The sequence below is a fragment of the Peromyscus leucopus genome, chromosome 1 (assembly GCF_004664715.2).
Source record: "Peromyscus leucopus breed LL Stock chromosome 1, UCI_PerLeu_2.1, whole genome shotgun sequence".
Classification (NCBI taxonomy): domain Eukaryota; kingdom Metazoa; phylum Chordata; class Mammalia; order Rodentia; family Cricetidae; genus Peromyscus; species Peromyscus leucopus.
This window is the reverse complement of record NC_051063.1, coordinates 162,972,241-162,992,204: the sequence shown is the minus strand read 5'-3', so window position 1 is coordinate 162,992,204 and position 19,964 is coordinate 162,972,241. Positions and strand designations below refer to the sequence as shown.

The 19,964-nt window shown below is 40.3% G+C and overlaps 1 protein-coding gene across 2 annotated transcripts; it reads right to left on the bottom strand.

Annotated features, from left to right (window-relative positions):
• Positions 1-3,339: 3,339 nt before the first annotated feature.
• Znf260 (zinc finger protein 260) lies at positions 3,340-19,041 on the bottom strand. 2 transcript variants are annotated; one of them, XM_037202281.1, is made up of 2 exons: positions 18,721-19,041; positions 3,340-6,792 (listed from the first exon to the last, which is right to left on the bottom strand). In XM_037202281.1, exon 2 carries the CDS (start codon positions 6,369-6,371, stop codon positions 5,148-5,150), a length of 1,224 nt encoding a protein of 407 aa, XP_037058176.1. In that variant the 5' UTR covers positions 6,372-6,792; positions 18,721-19,041; the 3' UTR covers positions 3,340-5,147. The 2 variants fall into 2 exon arrangements, with proteins under 2 accessions (XP_037058176.1, XP_028711185.1); XM_028855352.2 differs by lacking the exon at positions 18,721-19,041 and adding an exon at positions 17,880-17,923.
• Positions 19,042-19,964: the final 923 nt, after the last annotated feature.

The window sequence follows — 19,964 nt, the reverse complement described above, 5'->3', positions numbered from 1 at the left end:
CACATCTCCAATTAGATAGTTTACAAAATCTTTAGATTCTGAACACTTCCAAGGTATTTTGAAATCTTATTTTATTACCTGCATTTCATCCTTTCTCATCCCCTTGTGGTTTTTCTGGATCTTCTTTCTGTGTGTTATAGAGCCCCACGTATGCATTAGCTTATGACCTGAATGCATATGATGGGCAGCAGTTATGAAGGCTATGAAGCTACAAATCTTTCTAGTTCTCACTCTGCCATGGATTTTCCTATCCTGGTGGTGGGTAAGTGTACAAAAATATATTCAATAATGAAAAGTATAAAATCCAATATGAAGCTCCACAGCTTCTGTTCCAAATCACTGCTCTGAGTAGAAACTCACTGTAGTCTTTGGATGTGGTTAATTTTTGTATGTGTGCTTTTTTTTTTAATTTGTACCATTTTTTGTTTGTTTGTTTGTTTTTGTTTTTCAAGACAGGGTTTCTCTGTGTAGCTTTGTGCCTTTCCTGGAACTCACTTTGGAGACCAGGCTGGCCTCAAACTCACAGAGATCCACCTGGTTCTGCCTCCCGAGTGCTGGGATTAAAGGTGTGCGCCACCACCGCCCAGCTAATTTGTACCATTTTTTAAATAGTAAAAAAATTGTGTATTGTATGCATGTGTGAGTGCGTACATGTGCTTAAGTAGACTTTGTAGAGGTGATCCTCTGCTATCTTTCTGTGGGGATCCAATTCAGATTACCAGGCCTTTATTCAGTGAGCTATCTTATCAGACAAGATTCTGAAAATAGTTTAAGTGTCATATTCTATCGCCTCTTTCAAGGGGGTTTCCATTACAACCCCCTTTCATTTGACCAGTCTTAGTAATTCATAAAGTTACTGCATTGCAGACCTCAGTGTCGAGTATTTTTACTTTCAAGCACAGAGGCATTAGGTATTGGGGAAGCACATTCTAGCTCAGTGTGGCGGTGCACAGCTATCATCTCACCTCTAGAGGCTGGGGCTTAAGAATTGTGAATGGAGGCTAGCATGGTTACTTACTGTGTCTATCTGAAAACAAACAAACAAAAGAATCACTGTGGGACTGGAGAGATGGCTCAGCAGTTAGTTAACAGCACTTGTTGCTCTTGTTGAGGACCTAGATTTGATTCCCAGCATCCACATGGCAGCTTGAAACTGTCCGTAACTCCAGTTCCAGAATCTGGGAATCTGAAGTTCTCTTCTGAGTTTTGACCTGCCCATGGTGCACAGACATACTACAGACAAAACACTCATACATGTGAAATAAATAAACCTTCAAAGTATTTTTTAAATCCATGTAAAACAACTAATAAATTGCCATATTTGCAGGCTACAAAAGCAATACACCAAAATCAGTTGTATTTTGCTATGGTTTGAATGCGTCCCGCTACAAATGTGTGGTAACTTTAGTTTCCAAAAGCATGTTAAGAATTGGACCATAGCCGGGCGGTGGTGGCACACGCCTTTAGTCCCAGCACTCGGGAGGCAGAGCCAGGTGGATCTCTGTGAGTTCGAGGCCAGCCTGGTGAACAGAGTGAGTTCCAGGAAAGGCTCCGAAGCTACACAGACAAACCCTGTCTCAGGAAAAAAAAAAAAAAAAAAAAGAATTGGACCATAGCCAGGCAAGGTGATGTATGCCTTTTTTCCCAGCACTCAAGAGGCAGAGACAGGCAGATCTCTGAGCCTGTGGCCAGCCTGGGTAGTCTACATAGGAAGTTCCTGGTCAGTTCCATACTGAGCCTGTCTGCAGAGAGGGGTGGGGGCCGACACACCCGGAGAGCCCTGCTGCTCTCCGGAGAGGACTAACGCTGGCTGAAAGAGACTTGAGGCTGCAAGCTCCACCCCCTCGTGTGGCGCCATCTTCATCCTCAGCTGCATTGCAGAGCCAGACATTCTCCACATCTGGGCAGATGTGGCCCCTCCAGGCCAGGTGAGTAGTCTATACCCACACCGGTTTCTTCATGAGTTCACCCAAGGGTCCTGAATGAATGGGAATGTGGGTTTGACAGCTGGCATGCTGCTCAGCTGGTAGGTACTTAGCTAGCATGCACAAAGCCCTGGGTTCAATTCCCAGCACAACAACTGGGTATACTAGTGCATGCCAGAAATCCCAGAACTTGGGAAGAGACAGAGGATCTGAAGTTCAAGGTCATTCCTTGCTATGTAGCAGGTTCAAGAACAGCCTAGGCTACAAAAGACCCTGTCCCCATACTTTCTCCTAAAAGAGGATGTGGGCCAAACATGGTGGCACACATCTTTAATTCCAGCACTCAGGAGACAGTAGATGAGTCTCTGTGAGCTCAAGGCCACCCTGGCCTATATAACAAGTTCCAGGCCAGCCAAGGATACACAGTGAGACCCTGTCTCAAAGCAACCATCATGCTCCTCCACAACGAGAGAGACGGAGGTAGGGAGGGATAGAGGGATGGAGGGAGGAGGGAGGGAGGGAGGGAGGAGGGAGGGAGGGAGGGAGGGAGATGTGAGTTTGACAACTGGGCTGATGGTTTGAATTGTGCAGGAAGAGCCCACTTATTACTCACGGTTCACAGTAGTTCCAATCTCACTTTCCCATAGAGTGGCCATTAACAACCTTTCTTTTAAGATTTGAGCTCTCAAAAGTTAGGTATTCAACCTTACTGTTTTATTTATTTTTCTTTTTTTAAAATTTGTATTTAAAAGGGTTTTTTTTTTTCTTCATTTTACATACCAACTACAGTTCCCCTCCCTCCCCTCCTAACCTTACTGTTTTAGAAACTGGGAAAGGGGATTTCGCATTTGTTCTTCTAGATCAGGTTGTGGCTTCTTTTGATTTTTTTTTTTTCAATCCTAAGGAAAAACACTCATGGAAGTTATTATACAGGGAATGGAATAAAGCATGAGGTCAGTTTAGATCAAAGCTAAAGATATGTTAGCCCTTTTCTTGAGTTGCCATACACCAATGACATATGACCAAATGTGAAGTCTAGTATAATGGCTGACATTTGCAATCCAAGGCTGAGGCAGGAGAATTACTATGAATTCTAAGTCAGCCTGTCTATTTAGTTCCAGGACAGCTGCGTCATAAAGACCTTGAGGGAAGAGAGATGGGGAAGGGCATATAAAGGTCAAAATAGGACAAACTGGAGAATGAAAGGTGATATGACATTCCACAAGCTTCCCTTGGTCCTGCTCCAGTTAGTCATGGTAACTATGACGACACTCCAACTCATCGCCACCTACAGACAGAATCACCAACCTCTTGGCATGGTCTAGAGCACCGAGGAATCCAGATCCAGCAAAAGGACTAAACAGCAACAACAACAACAAAAACAAACAAACAAACAAAAAAACAGATCAGGGCAGAGCTTTTCCAAGTTTTATTAGTATGGGTCTGATCAATGGACAGACACTAAATGGCAACACTTATTTTACTCAATTAACGGCTCCAAAGCCCAAGAATATTGATGGAAAAGTGAAGCTGTAGTTCCTTGGAGACATGAATGTTCTTAATCTTAAGAAGGGGGGAAAGTCATATACTGAGGTTACCATGCTGTGTAAAAAGGTGCTGTTAGATTCTTGTGGTGCTTATAAACTTCACCACAAGTATATACATACATAGGAAAACCTAACAGAGTTAAGTACTATACAGGACGTCAGATATCCACTAGGGGCCTTGGGATGTATCCCACACATATAATGGGGTCTGCTATAATATGTATCTCTTCCATATCTATCTTTTAAAGAAAAACAGCACAGAATATATGTTGCCACAACAAAGAACTATCAATTTGTTACATTTTTTGAAACCTTTATTTTTTAATGAAAAGTAGATATTTAGATATAAAACTGGAGTAGCATTTAATTACCCTGCTTTGTCACATTTCATTTCTAAGGAACTTCATTCTTCCTATAACAGCAACAATCACTTTTTGGGAACTGAATACATATCCTCCCAATTCTAGTTTTAGAGAAAAGTGTTTACCATAAGCAATGCTTAGTACCAGAGTTGACAAGTTGGTTTTATTTAAATTTACACAGGAATCATCACAATATATCCATCACTTCAATTTTCTTCATGCCAATTTTTTTCTTTTCCTTTTGCTGTTAACATAGATTTAACCTGTTGTGCTTAGCTGCTAGAATATTCTACTGTATGACTGTTACATTTTATTCATCTACTTCATAAGCAACAAACACCTGTTCCCGTTTTTTTTTGCTGCCATAATTCATGCTGCAATTTACAGACTGACTGGTACATAACTCCCTACATAAGCCTATCAGTTTCTTGAGAATAAGTATAAATGCTCAAGAATAACAGCTGAGGATTCTAGAATCTAGAATTTCTGTCCTACTCAAGTCTCAGAACCCATCCTCTTAACAAATTTTTTATACAAAGCCTTGCTTTCTGCAAAGACATTGGAATTCCTATGAAATACTTTAATAAATGAGGACATCAGAGGTCTATTATTTTCCCATACAAAAAGTTAATTATCATGAGATTATTTTTTAAGTCGTCCATGATTTTCCCACTGATCTGCGATACTGCCAGAATCAATTACCAATCCCCCAGGAATTCATTCATGTTTCTAGATTCAATATTCTGTCCTGACCTCAATTTTATACAATTCTACAACAAAGACTTCTGAGTTGGCATGGTGATGTAAATAATTGCAGCATTGGGAGGCTGAGTAAATGAATCACCAGAAACTTGAGGCTAACTTGGGCTACAGAGTGAGTTTAAGGTCTCCCTGGGCTATGTACATAGGGAGACCCTGTTCCGACATGCCTTCTTTGAAAAATGATTTTTACAAATTATCCATATAGCAAAGCATATATCAAAAATATTTTTGCCTCTTAATGTCATATACATTTATATTGCTCATATTATCTAAATACATTTGATAAGCTTTCTAAGACTATGATAATTGAAATCACTGGACTCTAAGTTCATTGAGAAGGGTCCTAAAATTATAATACTAATAACTTTCATTGTGAGAGTCTATGAAGTATATAATACTGTGATACATCTTATTAAATACTGTATTTAAGTTCTGCGTTACTACAGAAGGATTTCCTAGATGTGTACCTTTAATGTAAGACAAATCTTTTGATATATTATTAATCATAGATTTTCCTCAAGCATTCCTAAATCTAAGGCATTTATAGAATTTTAATGAATATGAATTCTCTGGTGTCTAATGTGATGTGACTTCTGGCTGAAAGCCTTCCCACATTCACTACATTGATAGGGTTTTTCACCAGTGTGGATTCTCATGTGTAACGCAAGAGTTGAGAACTGAGAAAAGGCCTTCCCACATTCATTACAACCATAGGGCTTCTCACCAGTATGGCTTCTCATATGCACTGTAAGAGATGAACTTTGACAGAAGGCTTTCCCACAGATTTTACATTCATAGGGTTTATCACCTGTATGAATTCTCACATGTACAATAAGTGATGTAATCCGAGAAAAGGCTTTCCCGCATTTATTACATTCATAGGGTTTTTCACCCGTATGAATATTGTGATGTTTGATGAGGTACTGCTTCTGCCTGAAAATTGTTCCACATTCATTACATTTATAGGGTTTCTCTCCAATATGAATTTTCTCATGCTCAGTGAGATTTGATTTACCACTGAAGGCTTTTCCACATTCCTTACATGTATAAGGCTTCTCTCCAGTATGACTTCTCTGATGTCTAATGAGGCTTGATTTCTGAATGAAGGCTTTCCCACACCCTTTACATTCATAAGGTTTCTCCCCAGTATGGATTCTCTGGTGTATAATGAGGTTTTCTTTCTGGCTAAAAGCCTTACCACACTCATTACATTTAAAAGGTTTCTTCCCACTGTGGATGTTCTGATGTTTAATGAGGTATTGCTTCTGGCTGAAGGCCCTTCCACACTGATTACATTCAAATGGTTTCTCTCCAGTATGAATTTTCTCGTGTTCTTTGAGATATGATTTGCCATTAAAAGCTTTGCCACATTCCTTACATGCAAATGGTTTATTCCCCGTATTTCTCTGATTTCTAATGAGGGTTGTCATCTGAACAGAAGCTTTCTCACAGTCATAGGGTTTCTCTTCAGTATGTTGTTTCTGATGAGAAAGGAAGTTTCCTCTCTGGCTGAAGGTTTTTCCACATTTACTACATTTGAATGATTTCCTCTGTGAATGACTTCTCAAATGTAGAGTAAGTGATGAGACTCGAGAAAACACTTTGCCACATTCTGTACATTCATGTGATTTCTCTCCACTATGCATTTTCTTATGTTCTACAAAGTTTTGTTTTAGGCTAAAGGTTTTTCTACATTCATTACATTCATAAAGTTTCTCTCTGGGATCAAGTTCATCATGTAGAAGATCTGACTCAGGATGAAGACTTTCCAACATTCTGTTATGTACAAGAGTTTTCTCCCGGCATCTACTGAGATAGGATGAAAGCTTTTCCACATTCACTTAATACATACAATTTCTTTTCAATATTAATTCACAAGTATCTAATGAAGCTGAATATATAATGAGAGATTTTTTTTTTTATGTGAGTATCCTCAGATGTGGTTACAAGAAGGGACTGAAATACAGCACAGCTTTATATTAATGGTTCTTTCTTGCAGTTTCTCTCATTTTCACAAGTAAGTTATGAATGTGGGTAAATTACAGTTCAAATTTTCTTCAACTGAGTCCATATACAATGTCTTTGCCTCCTAGGTTTTCCAATTTGTTTTAGACTATTTCCATAGAGAAAGATGAGACTTAACTCATGAGTCTTTCATCCTGTGTCCTCTTTGTGTATAAACTCCAGAGGCTGCTTCTAAAAGAGAACAATAAAAAGTTACTAAAAGAATTAACAAGGATAAAAATGTTGGTGTTTAGAAATGTAGTAAGTATCCAATAAATTACCTTCTCGTTAACATGCTTAACAACCTACGAATTCTCCCACTTTTACTAATAAAACTTAAGAAATGTGCAATTAAAAAAAGACTATTTGGGGTTGGGGATTTAGCTCAGTGGTAGAGCGCTTGCCTAGCAAGCACAAGGCCCTCGGTTCAGTCCTCAGCTCCGGGGGGAAAAAAAGACTATTTAACTCACACATGGTAGGTCACATTTATAATTCCAGAACTTGGGATACTGAGGCAGAAGACTGTTATGAGTTTAAGGCCAACATGGGTTAGTGAATTCCAGGGCAGCCTGGCTACAGATGAGACTCTGCCTTAAAAACAAGTCCAACTGCCAGGCAGTGATGGCACATGCCATTAATCCCAGCACTTGGGAGGCAGAGGCAGGCAGATCTCTAAATTTGAGGCCAGCCTGGTCTAGATAGTGAGTTCTAGTATGAGGTAGTGCTACACAGAGTAACCTTGTCTCATAAAAAAAGAAAAAGAAAAAAGACAAACTGTGGTGATATTTTATCTGTGTCCCCCAATAAAATTTATCTGAGGCCCAGAGGAAAAAGCCAGCCACTATATTAGACATAGAAGTCAGGCAATGGTAGCACATGCCTTTAATCACTTGGAAGACAGGGATCTGTCTGGATCTCTGTGAGTTCAAGGCCACACTGGGAACAGAGCCAAGCATGATGGCACAGGCCTTAAATTCCAACACTAGTTATTTATGGAGGTCTGGAGGTCTATACAGACAGACAGGAAGTGACAGAGGTGGGCAGGAAGAGGAAGTGCTGTAGCTGGACAGGATAGCAGATGAGATAACAGAACAGAAATGCATATAGGTGTGGATATACAGGAAGTAGCTTTCTGGAAGCTGAGGTATCAGTGAAGTGAGGTTAGCTTGTGGCTTTTCCTATTCTTCTGATCTCTCAGGTTTTCACCTCTATATCTGGCTCAATGTTTATTTCAATAGGACCATTTAGTAATTTGTCACCAATTGGCACTCCAAAAATTGTGGCAAGAATTCACTAGAAAGCCACTTATGGCCTTACAGCACCCACACACACCCCCATCCCAGCTCAAGCCCAAGCTGCACGGCTCAGGCCAGAACTGAATGTAACCGGATTTCCACTCCACGTGAGCCAGTCTCTTTGGCTTTTTTCTCCTGGTGGGTGGTGGGCTCTCTCTGGATCCCCATCTCGGACTGCTACCACACTAGGTAGCTGCTTTGATATTCCCTCGGACTTCTACTGTTCTACACAGTTGACAAACTTGATAAGTCAATTAAGATATCTGAAAGGAAGAAATTAGTTAAAAGGTAATTTTTTTCCCACAATAAGAAATGAGAAATATTGGCCAGGTGGTGGTGACGCACGCCTTTAATCTCAGCACTTGGGAGGCAGAGCCAGGCGGATCTCTGTGAGTTCAAGGTCAGCCTGGTCTACAGAGTGAGTTCCAGGACAGGCACCAAAACTACACAGAGAACTCTTGTCTCAGAAAAAAAAAAAAAAGAAGTATTTTTACAATGCAAGGAATTTGGTCTCTGTTTGATAACACATTAGGCAGTCTGAAAATGGAACAATTAAATGAGAGGATAATTAATGTTGATGGGTTGTACATAACATCAATTATGAATATTATTTGTTTGATTATTTTTACTTTAACATTAAAAAGGTTGGTCAATTTGAGTGCCAAGATAAAAGCTTTAGAAAAATCTGTTAAAATGAATTATAGAGAAATTCAGACCTAGACAGTAGAATTTAAAAATGAACATATTCCAGGATTGAATTATACAGTGATAGAGAAACAGCCTCAGGTTACCAGACAGCAAACATTAATCTACCCGGTAACTTTACAGAAACTGTCAAATGCTCAAGGGTGTGTAGATCTAACTGGACTCCAGTGGAAATGTTAGATTTGAGGAGATTTTAAGAAGCTATATTATCATATGGCATGCATTATCCATTTGTAAAGCAGATGTTAAACTCATGGTCAACTTGTAATAAAATTATCAGTTAGGACTGGAAAGAATTAGTTAACAGTGGTGATAGAAGCCGGTCCACAGTTACAGTGGAGAACATGGTGCAAAGAGGAGGCTAAAACTATAGAACAAAGATGTAGGACTAGAGGTGTGGAAATTCCCCAGGATCAGCTTCTTGAAGAAGGTGATTACACAGATATACAAAGACAATGTTTATATGATAACCAAACCCTAATTCTATGCTGCATGGCAGCCATGAATGCATGGGACAGAATTGAGGAAGCAGGGAAGAAAACTGTATCACTTACAAAAGTTATACAGGATCCCAAAGAATCCTTCATGGATGTCTTACAAAGGCTGTCTTCAGCAGTAAATAGAATGATATTAAATTCAGAAACTAGACAGATAATAATTGAATCTTTGGCTTTTGAGAACACGAATGCAGCATGCAAGAAGGTAATCAAGTTGTTAAAGTCCAGATCAGGACCCTTGGAGGACTGATCAGGGACACAATTAATATTGGTTCTCATGACAATGATGATAGGTGAATAGGAGGGGTGATATCAGGAGCTTTGAAGAAAAATAATAATGTCAGATACTTTAATTGCGGTAAACAAGGTCACCTAAAAAGGTAATGCAAAGAGGGCATTCCTAGAAACAATGTTTCTTCAAGGTACAATGGCAACAAAATGCCCCTCCCTTCTGGAGTATGCAGAAGGTGTGGTAAGGGTAAACATTGGACCAATGAATGTAGATCAACAAGGGACAAACAAGGTAATCCTTTGTCTCTGTCCTCAGGAAACTCCCATAGGGGCCTCACACAGGTCCCCACAGCAAATTCAGTTCAGTCCTTTCCTGCCATCATAGAAGAAACCCCTCTGAGAGCAATTAAATAACCAAATGCCTACTGGAATAAACCAGGCAGCTCACGTGATAGAACAGCTGTAGCAGAGAGAACAGGAAATTCAGGAGAAATCATAAAGCGATTTTTTTGGGCAAACTTCTATAAATGAACAAAGACCAATTAAAAATATGAATAAATGACATTCTCTTGGAAGGTCTTGTAGACATAGGTGCAGACTTCACAATAACTGCACCAGAATTTTGGCATCCAAACTGCCTCGTCAAGAGGTAAATGTTCAGCTGTTAGGGACTGGAACATTATCTCAAGTGAAACAGTGCAAGATGGCTTGAATACATAGAGCCAGAAGGACAGAGAGGAAAATTAAAGCCATATGTGGTTAATATTGCTATGAATAAGTGGGGCCATGATCTATTACAACAATGGAATACCTAGATTAACATTCCTCCAACCTCAAGAAACAAACGATAAGCTAACACATGTTTCTGAGAGAAATATTAGGAGGTATTATTATAAAGAACAGTCACCAGTCATCCAGATTGTACAAGAACAGGGCACAACAACTGCTGATCTTTCAAAGACACCAACAGCTCTACCTTTAAAATGGTTAACAGACAAGCCTGTATGGGTTTGGCAACATCCATTACAACAGAGAAACTACAGGCTTTAGAAGAGCTGGTACAAGAGCAGTTAAATGCTCAGCATACTGAAGAATCAACCAATGCTTGGAATTCTCCTGTATTTATTATTAAAAAGAAATCTGGTGAATGGAGAATGGTAACAGACCTAAGAGCAATTCAGCCAATGGGCTCTCTACAATCTGAAATTCCTTTGCCTACTTTGTTATCTAAAGGATGGTCTCTCATAGTGATCGATTTAAAAGACTGTTTCTTCTCAATACCCTTACAAGAAAAAAAACAGAGAAATATTTGCCTTCACGGTGCCTACTTACAATAATTCTCAGCCAGTTAAGAAATATCAATGGAGGGTTCTCCTACCCCTGTGTTAAATAGTCCAACCCTGTTGCAATATTTTATACAACAGCCATTGGAAGTGATATGTAAACGATTTCCTAAATCTATAATTTATCATTACGTGGATGATATTTTACTAGCTGACTCAAATGCAGATACTTTAGAAAGAATGTTTGAAGAAGTAAAGAAAATTTGGCCTTGTTGGGGATTACAAATTGCTCCTGAAAAGATACAAAGAGGAGATTCTATTAATTATTAGGATATAAAACAGGTCTACAAAAAAATTAGACCCCAAAAAGTGCTAATTAGGAGAGATTGATTATGGACTCTTAATGACTTTCAAGATTATTCAGAGACATTTCCCATCTATGAACTGTTGTTGGGGTAAAAAATGATGAACTGAATAATCTGTTCAAAACCTTAGAAGGTGACAAGGACATAAATAGTCCAAGAGAATTATGAGCTGAAGTTGAGAGAGAATTGGCCTTGGTGGAAAAGAAAGTACAGGTGGGACATGTGGATCAAATGGATCCAAAGCTGGATTGCATTTTGGTTATTTTACCCTCTAGGTATTCTCCTATAAGAATTTTAATACAGAGGGAAGATATTATACTGGAATGAATATTTCTACCAAATAAACACAGTAACAAAATTAAAAACTTATGTGAAAAAGATCTCTGACATGATTTTAAGAGGAAAATTAAGACTTCATCAATTAGCAGGAATAGACCCAGCAGAAATTGTAGTACCTTTAACTAAGGATGACATTGATAAATTATGGGCAGAAAGTGAACCTTGGCAAAGAGCTTGCAGTAATTTTTTGGGAAAGATTAACAGCAAATATCCCAAAAGTGACAGAATTCAACTTATAGAGATGATTGGATTCTGCCTTGAATTGTTTGGGAAACAGCCATATCTGGAGCATAGTATACATTTTATACTGATGCAAACAAACATGGAAAGGCAGGTTACAAACCAGAAAATTTAAGTAAAGTGGTTCAAAGTCCTTATAACTGGGTTCAAAAATCCGAATTGTATGCCATTCTGATGGTATTAATGGATTTTTCAAAACCTCTCAACATAGTTACTGACTCTCAGTATGCTGAAAGAGTGGTATTACATACTGAGACTGCAGAATTTATCCCTGATGAGTGGGAATTAACTTCACTATTTATTCAGTTACAAGATTTAATCAGGAATAGGAAGCATCCCTTATATATAACTCACATCTGATCCCATATGGGTCTGCTAGGCCCTCGAGCAAAAGGTAATGATGAGATCAATAAACTATTGATAAGAAATGTGCTGGAGGCCTCAGAATTTCACAAAAAAAAAAAAAAATCATGTCAATAGTAAAAGTTTAAAAAAAGATTTTCCTATACCATGACAACAAGCCAAGGAAATTGTAAGGAAATGTCCTACTTGTTCTTTTTTACAATCAGACTCCACTACCAGCAGGATGCAACCCAAAGCGTACTCAGAGGAATGAAATCTGGCAAATGGATGTTTTACTTTGCAGAATTTGGAAAATTAAATATGTACACCACACTATTGATACTTATTCAGGATTCCAATGGGCAACTGCTTTGAGTTCTGAAAAGGCTGATTCTGTAATAATGTATTTGCTAGAAGTTATGGCCATCATGGATATACCTGCACAAATTAAAACTGACAATTGCTGTGGGATGTTCTCTATGCTGTGAATGTGTTGCTCTGATTAGTTAATAAATAAAGTGCTGTCTGGCCAGTAGCCAGGCAGGAAGTATAGGTGGGACAAGCAGAGAAGAGAATTCTGGGAACAGGAAGGCTGAGTCAGGAGTCGCCATCCAAACACAGAGGAAGCGAGATGTAAAAGTACCGGTAAGCCACAAGCCATGTGGCAACTTATAGATTAACAGAAGTGGGTTAATTTAAGATGTAAGAGCTAGTCAATAGTTAGCCTGAGCTAATGGCCGAAAATTTTAATTAATATGAGCTTCTGAGTGATTATTTTATAAATGGGCTGAGGAACTGCGGGGGCCCAAGCAGGACTAGAGAAAACTCCAGCTACAGACAATGCTTCAGCATATGTCTCTGGTAAAAAGAAACAGTTTTTTGCTTATTACAATATAAAACATATTACAGGTACTTCACATAATCCTACAGGCCAAGAAGTTATAGAAAGGTCAAACAGAGCTCTAAAGGATATGCTAAATAAACAGAAAGGGGTAACAAAACCCCCCATTAATAGGTTGAATAATGGTATATTAACTTCAAATTTTCTCAATGCTAATGAGAAAGGAATAACAGCTGCAAAGAGACACTGGATAGCAGAAAAAACTACAGAATTAAATCAGCCTATATACTTTAAAGGTGTACTGAACTCAGAATGGAAACCAGGATATGTGTTACCTTGGGGACGAGGTTTTGTTTTTGTTTCTACAGGAGAAGAAAAGCTACAGATACCATAAAAATTAATAAAGGTTCGATTTGAACAAGAGAGGCCTCTTAATTAGAAGAGGTGATAGTTCATCAGCCAGCATGACCATTCAATTTAAGTTAAATTATACCACTAACAAATGCTTTTCATTTAATCAGTATAACTTGCCAGAAGGGAACCTCCCCAAAGTTAGGGTTGGGGAAGGGTTTTGTTTTTGTCTTTCAGGAGAATGAAGGCTAAGGAATCTGAAGAACACTGGGCAAATGAGACATCTGAAGAAAAAAGACAAATCATCTAGAAAAAATGTCCCAAGAGAAAGAGTAAATTGGCCTATTGGTATAATACATATAAATTTTCATAAGTCTTCCTAAATGTTTGTTTCTGCTCTTCTCTACAGACATATAACACAAATGGTTTTTTTTTTTAAAAAGATGTATTTATTTATTTATTATGTATACAGAAGAGGGCACCAGATCTCATTATAGATGGTTGTGAGCCACCATGTGGTTGCTGGGAATTGAACTCAGGACCTCTGGAAGAGCAGTCGGTGCTCTTAACCACTGAGTCATCTCTCCAGCCCATAACACAAATGGTTTTTATGCAGTCCCAGTTCAATTAAAAATTAAAGCAGCTTTGAAGTTGGAGAATGGCTCTCTCCTTCGGTAAACTCTAGCATGCTTGTTAAAAGAAAATGCAAAATCTATGAATCATGTCAGGAGAGCCATCTGTTATGGAACAGAAGAAAACCAAAATTAAGGGACTATTCTATTGCCACTAATCTCAATTCTTTGGTTCTATTTTGATTCTTTATACTTTTCTTAAGGTATGAATTTTATATCAAAATTTATAAAATTTATATATCTGTTTAACCTTTTGTTGTGATATTAGTAGTCACATAGAATACTAATTCTAGAAAAAAGGCTTCATTTAGCTGCCTATACATTTTTTTTTTTTAATGTATGGGCTTTCTTCCTGGACTCTTGGGCATCTCTTCTTTTCTTTTTTTTTTTTAAGATTTATTTATTTATTTTGTATACAGTGTTCTGCCTGCATGTATGCCTGCAGGCCAGAAGAGGGCACCGGATCCCATTACAGATGGTTGTGAGCCACCATGTGGTTGCTGGGGACTGAACTCAGGACCTTTGGAAGAACAGCCAGTGCTCTTAACCTCTGAGCCATCTCTCCAGCCCTACACGTTTTTGTGTTGGAGTCTCTACTAGTTTTCTGCAGGGAATCATAACCACACCTAACAGCGAATTTGAAGTCTCCAAAAAGATGATGGGGCCCTACAACGATGATTCCACATGGACAATACTAATATCACTAAGCTGACAAACATCACCCAAAGATCAGTTTGGACTACAAACTGTTCAGGACAATTTCGAGATGACTAGCTGTAATGATCCAGCCTGACATACTATTCAAGCCAGGACTTGAGATAAGCCCTGTACTTTTGCATTATGCAGAGACTGGACAACAAATGATACAGCTACCTCTCCCAGGACTTGACAATTAACACAAAGTTTTCCTTTTCAGAATCTCCTAAAATGCCTTTGCCCACAAATAGCAGGAAGTAATTTTAAGAACATGATGCCCACATTCCCAAGATGTGGGGTGGGTGGTTTTTGGTCGGTCTTTCAATGGGTTTTGGATACTTGTCATTGTTTAGGATGGTTGGTTAGAAGTTGTTATTGTTAACGGTCAGGAAAAAGGCTAAACAAAGGAGATTAGATTTAAGGTTCTTGTTTGAAAAAAGAAAGAAAGAAGAGAATATAGATAAGAGGTAGATTATTGAATCTACTCCAAAAAAAAAAAAATATAGAAATGATAGAATATTGGGTAGATTGAATCTACTCCGAAAAGAAAAAAGGGAGGATATAGACATGATATAGATAAAAAGGTAGATTATTCAATCTACTTTTAAAAGGCAACTTCTAGTTTTAAATATTTTATATTACATTGGATTTTTGTATACTGTATACAAATTATGTATATTGATACCAATTTGAGATTGATTTTGTTAGAATATATTGTACATATGTTTCTAATCTTTAAAATATTGTATCTATACAGTTCATTTAACAATGTAATGCAATTTGCTAATCTTTCAAAGTTATTATTACCAACTACTAGGATATAAAAAAATGGAAGTTAGTAGTTAGTCATTACAATTGAATTTGTTGTCATATTCGGTATATTTTCAAGGTCAAGCAGAGATATATTTTAGATAGGTCATCTCAAACCCTTCAGAGATCTACAGAATATGGCATTTAATAACATACATTTTTTTAAAAATGACTCTGAGACATGTCTGCTCCTGGCAGAGCTGACCCTATGGACAGGGTATGGGTGAACTGCCCCAAGAACATAAGCACGGGAGATCTGGCCCCAACCCTTATTTGCCATATGGTGGAGTGGGTGGGAGAGCCGGCCCTGCCACTGACGAGCTGCAGCCCTCAGGAGAGCGGCTCCTACACCGTGCCTGGGCAACACAGCAGAGCTGGTCCTGATGGTGTGGGTGGGGGAGAACCGGCCCTGCCCTTTGCTCATTGCTGCAAGGAGTGAACTATCTGGGACAATGCTGGAGAGCTCACCCTCGGTGAGGTCAGGGGAGAGCTGGTGAGCTGACCAACCATGCCAGGCCCAGAACCAGGGTTATGAGTTGGCCCACTCCAACATCCACCCCATCTATGATCTGCTGGAGTACTTGGGTCAGTCCTGCAGACCCAAGCTGCAGGATCTCCACAACACAGGGCAACAGCAGAATAACCAAGAGGAGTCCCAGTGAGGGCCCAGCATTGATAGTGTAGCAGAAACCAGAGTCCTGGAACCAGACCAATGACTCTTTGCAACGAACACTTACAAGTAAAGATGTATAGATAAAAGGGTTTACTGCATGAGTGTGTCACACTATAGCTTCCATGATGAGGTTTTTTCCTTTTTTACTCTTAAATTTTATTCTATTGGGGGGTGGGCTGCAAGGGCAGAGGCCAGATATGAAGGGACAGGGAAATAAACGGGATTGAGATGCATGATGTGAAAGATACAAAGAATTAATAAAAAAGAAAATTTAAAAAAAAAAAAACTTAGAAAAAGCCCCCTTAAAAATGGACCTCTGTCGGAGCAGTGGTGGCACATGCCTTTAATCCCAGCACTCGGGAGGCAGAGGCAGGCAGATCTCTGAGTTTGAGGCCAGCCTGGGCTACACAGAGTGAGTTCCAGGAAAGATGCCAAAGCTACACAGAGAAACCCTGTCTCCAAAAAAAAACCCCCAAACCTCTGTTGTGATCTGTTTCTGATAAAAACACAGCAGTAGATGGGAGTATTCATGGGTTAAAAAGAAGTTAAATCCCACAATCCTAGGCATGTCGATATCAGAGGGATAATAAAAAAAAAAAAAAAAAAAACAAGCTGGGGCTGGAGAGATAGTCGGGAAGGCACTAGGTCCTGAATCTGCACCCCCAGCACATCAAAAGTCACATATGCTGGCACACATCTGCAGCTGAAAGGGAGAGCAGAGGCGAGTGGATCCCTGAAGCTCACTGACCAGTCATCCAGCTGAGTCAGCGGGCTCCAAGCTCCGTGAGAGACCCCGACTCACACAATAAGGTAGAGAGGAAGAAGGGTTAGGGATTTAGTTCAGTGGTAGAGCACTTGCCTAGCAAACACAAGGCCCTGGGTTCGATCCTCAGCTCCAAAAAAAAGAATAAAAGGTAGAGAGGAAGACATCTGACATCTACCTAAGGCGTACATGCCTCCATATACATACACACACACACCAAACCTGCATGAACATGTACACACGTACACACACACACACACACACACACACACACACACACACACACAACAAGCTGTGTCTTGTTATTTTGAATGACTTTTGCTTTCTTAATTTATCAGAATCGTTGACCCCGGTACTTTTTCCCTTTATTGAAAAGCGTGTTAAAGGGCTGGAGAAAGGCTGAACAGGTAAGAGCACGTACTGCTCTTCCAGAGGGCTGGTCTTTAGTAGCCAGCAGCCACCCGGGGCTGCTCACAACTGCTTGTAATGCCAGTTCCAGGTGACCCGATGCCCTGCTCTAGCTTCCACTGGCATTCACACCCATGCCCACAAACTCACAGGCACATACACACACGTGAATAACTCTTTAAAAATAAAATCTTTAATAAATAAAAAAAAAACACAGCCGGGCGGTGGTGGCGCACGCCTTTAATCCCAGCACTCGGGAGGCAGAGCCAGGCGGATCGCTGTGAGTTCGAGGCCAGCCTGGGCTACCAAGTGAGCTCCAGGAAAGGCGCAAAACTACGCAGAGAAACCCTGTCTCGAAAAACCAAAAAAAATAACACATTTTAAAAATAAGTATGACAGCTGGTAGTGCACACCTTTAACCCTAGCACTCTGGAGGTAGAGGCAGGAGGATCTCTGTGAGTTCGAGGCCAGCCTGGGCTACAGAGTGTGTTCCAGGACAGCCAGGGCTGTTACACAGAGAAACCCTGTCTCAAAAAACCATGTGGGTGGGCAGGGTGGGGGTGCGGTTGGGGGAGTATGACAAGCCAGGTTGTGGTGGTGCACGCCTGTAATCCCAGCATGTGGAAGCAAAAGCCAGCAGATCTCTGAGTTCCAGGCCAGCCTGGTTTACAGAGCTAGTTCCAGGATACAAGTCTACACACACACACACACAAAAAAAAAAAAACAACAAACCAGAGCTACACAGAGAAACCCTGTCTCAAAATAAGTAAATAAGTAATCATGACATGCACGGCATGGTGGCCCATACCTTTCATCCCAGCACTCAGGAAACAGAGGTCAACCTAGTCAACAAAGTGAATTCCAGGACAGCCAGGGCAATGCAGAAAGACCCTGTTTAAAAAAAAAAAAAAAAAAAAAAAAAAAAAAAAAAAGACAAAATACTTTTTAAAAGAGTCTAGTTCTTTGAAAAATTTCAGTACTAAATAGCTTCTTGACCTCTCTGCCAAAGGTGGGATAATTAACTACCTTCCTAATTCTACCCCATCTGTATTAGTGGAAAGTACCTTCTAAGGGCTATTCCGTAAATTCAAGGGTTACTCAAAAATAGCTCAACCAAAGTTTCTCCAAGAACTAAGTTAATGCCTACTGGTGTGAAGGCACCCAATAACAAGTTTTTGGAAATCTTCGTTACAAAATAAAGATTTTTCAAAGGAACGTTAGTTTCGTTTTCTACTGACTTGCTTTAATAATAATAATAATAATAAAATCACTTTTAAAACTACTCACTCAATATTTATCCTTTTCCCTTTCCTGATTACCAGAAAAACGCGTTATTTATTTTTAAAATGCGACAAGTATTAGAGAACAGTTCGTTTAGTCTCGCAAACTTGAAACCAGTTTCTTGCTAACTGGAAACCAACCAAAACACACCCTCCCACGTAAGCTCACCCCACCCGCCAACCCACCCGGGGTTCTGCCTCTCCCAGCCCCCATCCTCACAAGTTCTCAGCTCCGCTGTCACAGCAGACGATTCTCACCCCTTCGAGCATCCTCGCCCGTGCAGGAGCAGCAAACCCTCCCCTACAGCCTCTTTGGCTCGATTGGGCCCAGGAAAACCCCGGTCCTATAGACCCCCAAATCAAACTCACCCGCAGACAAAGGCGACGATGGAGAGCCACAGAGCCTGCGCCTGCGCACTCCTGCTAGCACGCCCAGAGGTCTCTGCCCACCGGGGCTCTGAACTAGCGAATCTTTTTCCATTCGACTCTTTTTTTTTTTTTTTATTGGACTGTGGACTACATTTCCCAGAAGTCTTGGTGGTTCTAGTCAATCCCGAAGTTTTTCCAGATGGTCTCTCTGGTGGTGGCCGAGGAGTAAGAGGCCGGGACTCAGATACCACTGCTTTCACCCTATTACTAAAAAGGACGGTAGTGTGCCAAGGTGTATAATAAGCGCAGTTCAAATGTACGGGCCTCCAGGGCGAGATTCCGAGTAACGCGTTAACACTCGGTTTGGGGGGGGGGGGAGAATCTTGGTGACGTGGTGCAGTGAAGAACTACATTTCCCAGAAGACATCGTGAGTTCCCATCGCCTCTGGCTTGTACCAGACACTGGTGTTAAGTCTAGACTGCTCACTACAGTTTCACAAACTGACGCCAGGCGGGAATTGAGACTGCAAATTGGATTCAGGCGAAACAGGCAGGAGAATGAGCTGTTGTGAAATTGTGATTTTTGTAACCGTATTTCCTATGGTTGTGAATGGGGATTGTGACTGAGTGTAACAATGTAGAAAGCAGTATGCAGGTGTGCTGTGGAATCCTGTTGGGTGTTTGTTAATGTATAACCTTAGCATTGGGTCTCAAAACCAGCTTAAACGGCTAACTGAGGTACCTGTTACCTTGTCAAAGCTGATGATGTCCACCAGTATTTTAGCATCCCCGGGACCTGGTGTTAAACAGCTCTGAGGGGAGAGGTATCCTGACAGTCCCCAGCCAAGGAATACCACAAAATCACACCATACAACAACCTCACTTGAGATTTACTGGGAAAACACAAAAGAGTGGCTACCTCTGCTCCGGGTAGAAACAGCAAAGAACTGGGCAGAAGACAGGCTTTATATAGGGTTTCATGAAGTGGGTGGGCAGAGCTTTCCAGGGTGGCCTGGGATTGTGAGCTTTTTGGCCTAATCTTGGGGCAAACTCGGGGACTGGTGCGATTCTGTTTCTTGCTCTGAGATCAAGTCAGGGTCAAAGTATTCTTTCCTTGGCTGTGGTCTCGGAGTCAAGTCAGGGTCAGGGTGTTTTTCCCTGGCTCTTCTGCCCTACGTTTACTCTGGACTCCTCCAGATGTCTCTGCCTGTGCTCTCCCTTATATCCATAATAAAAAACCTCAG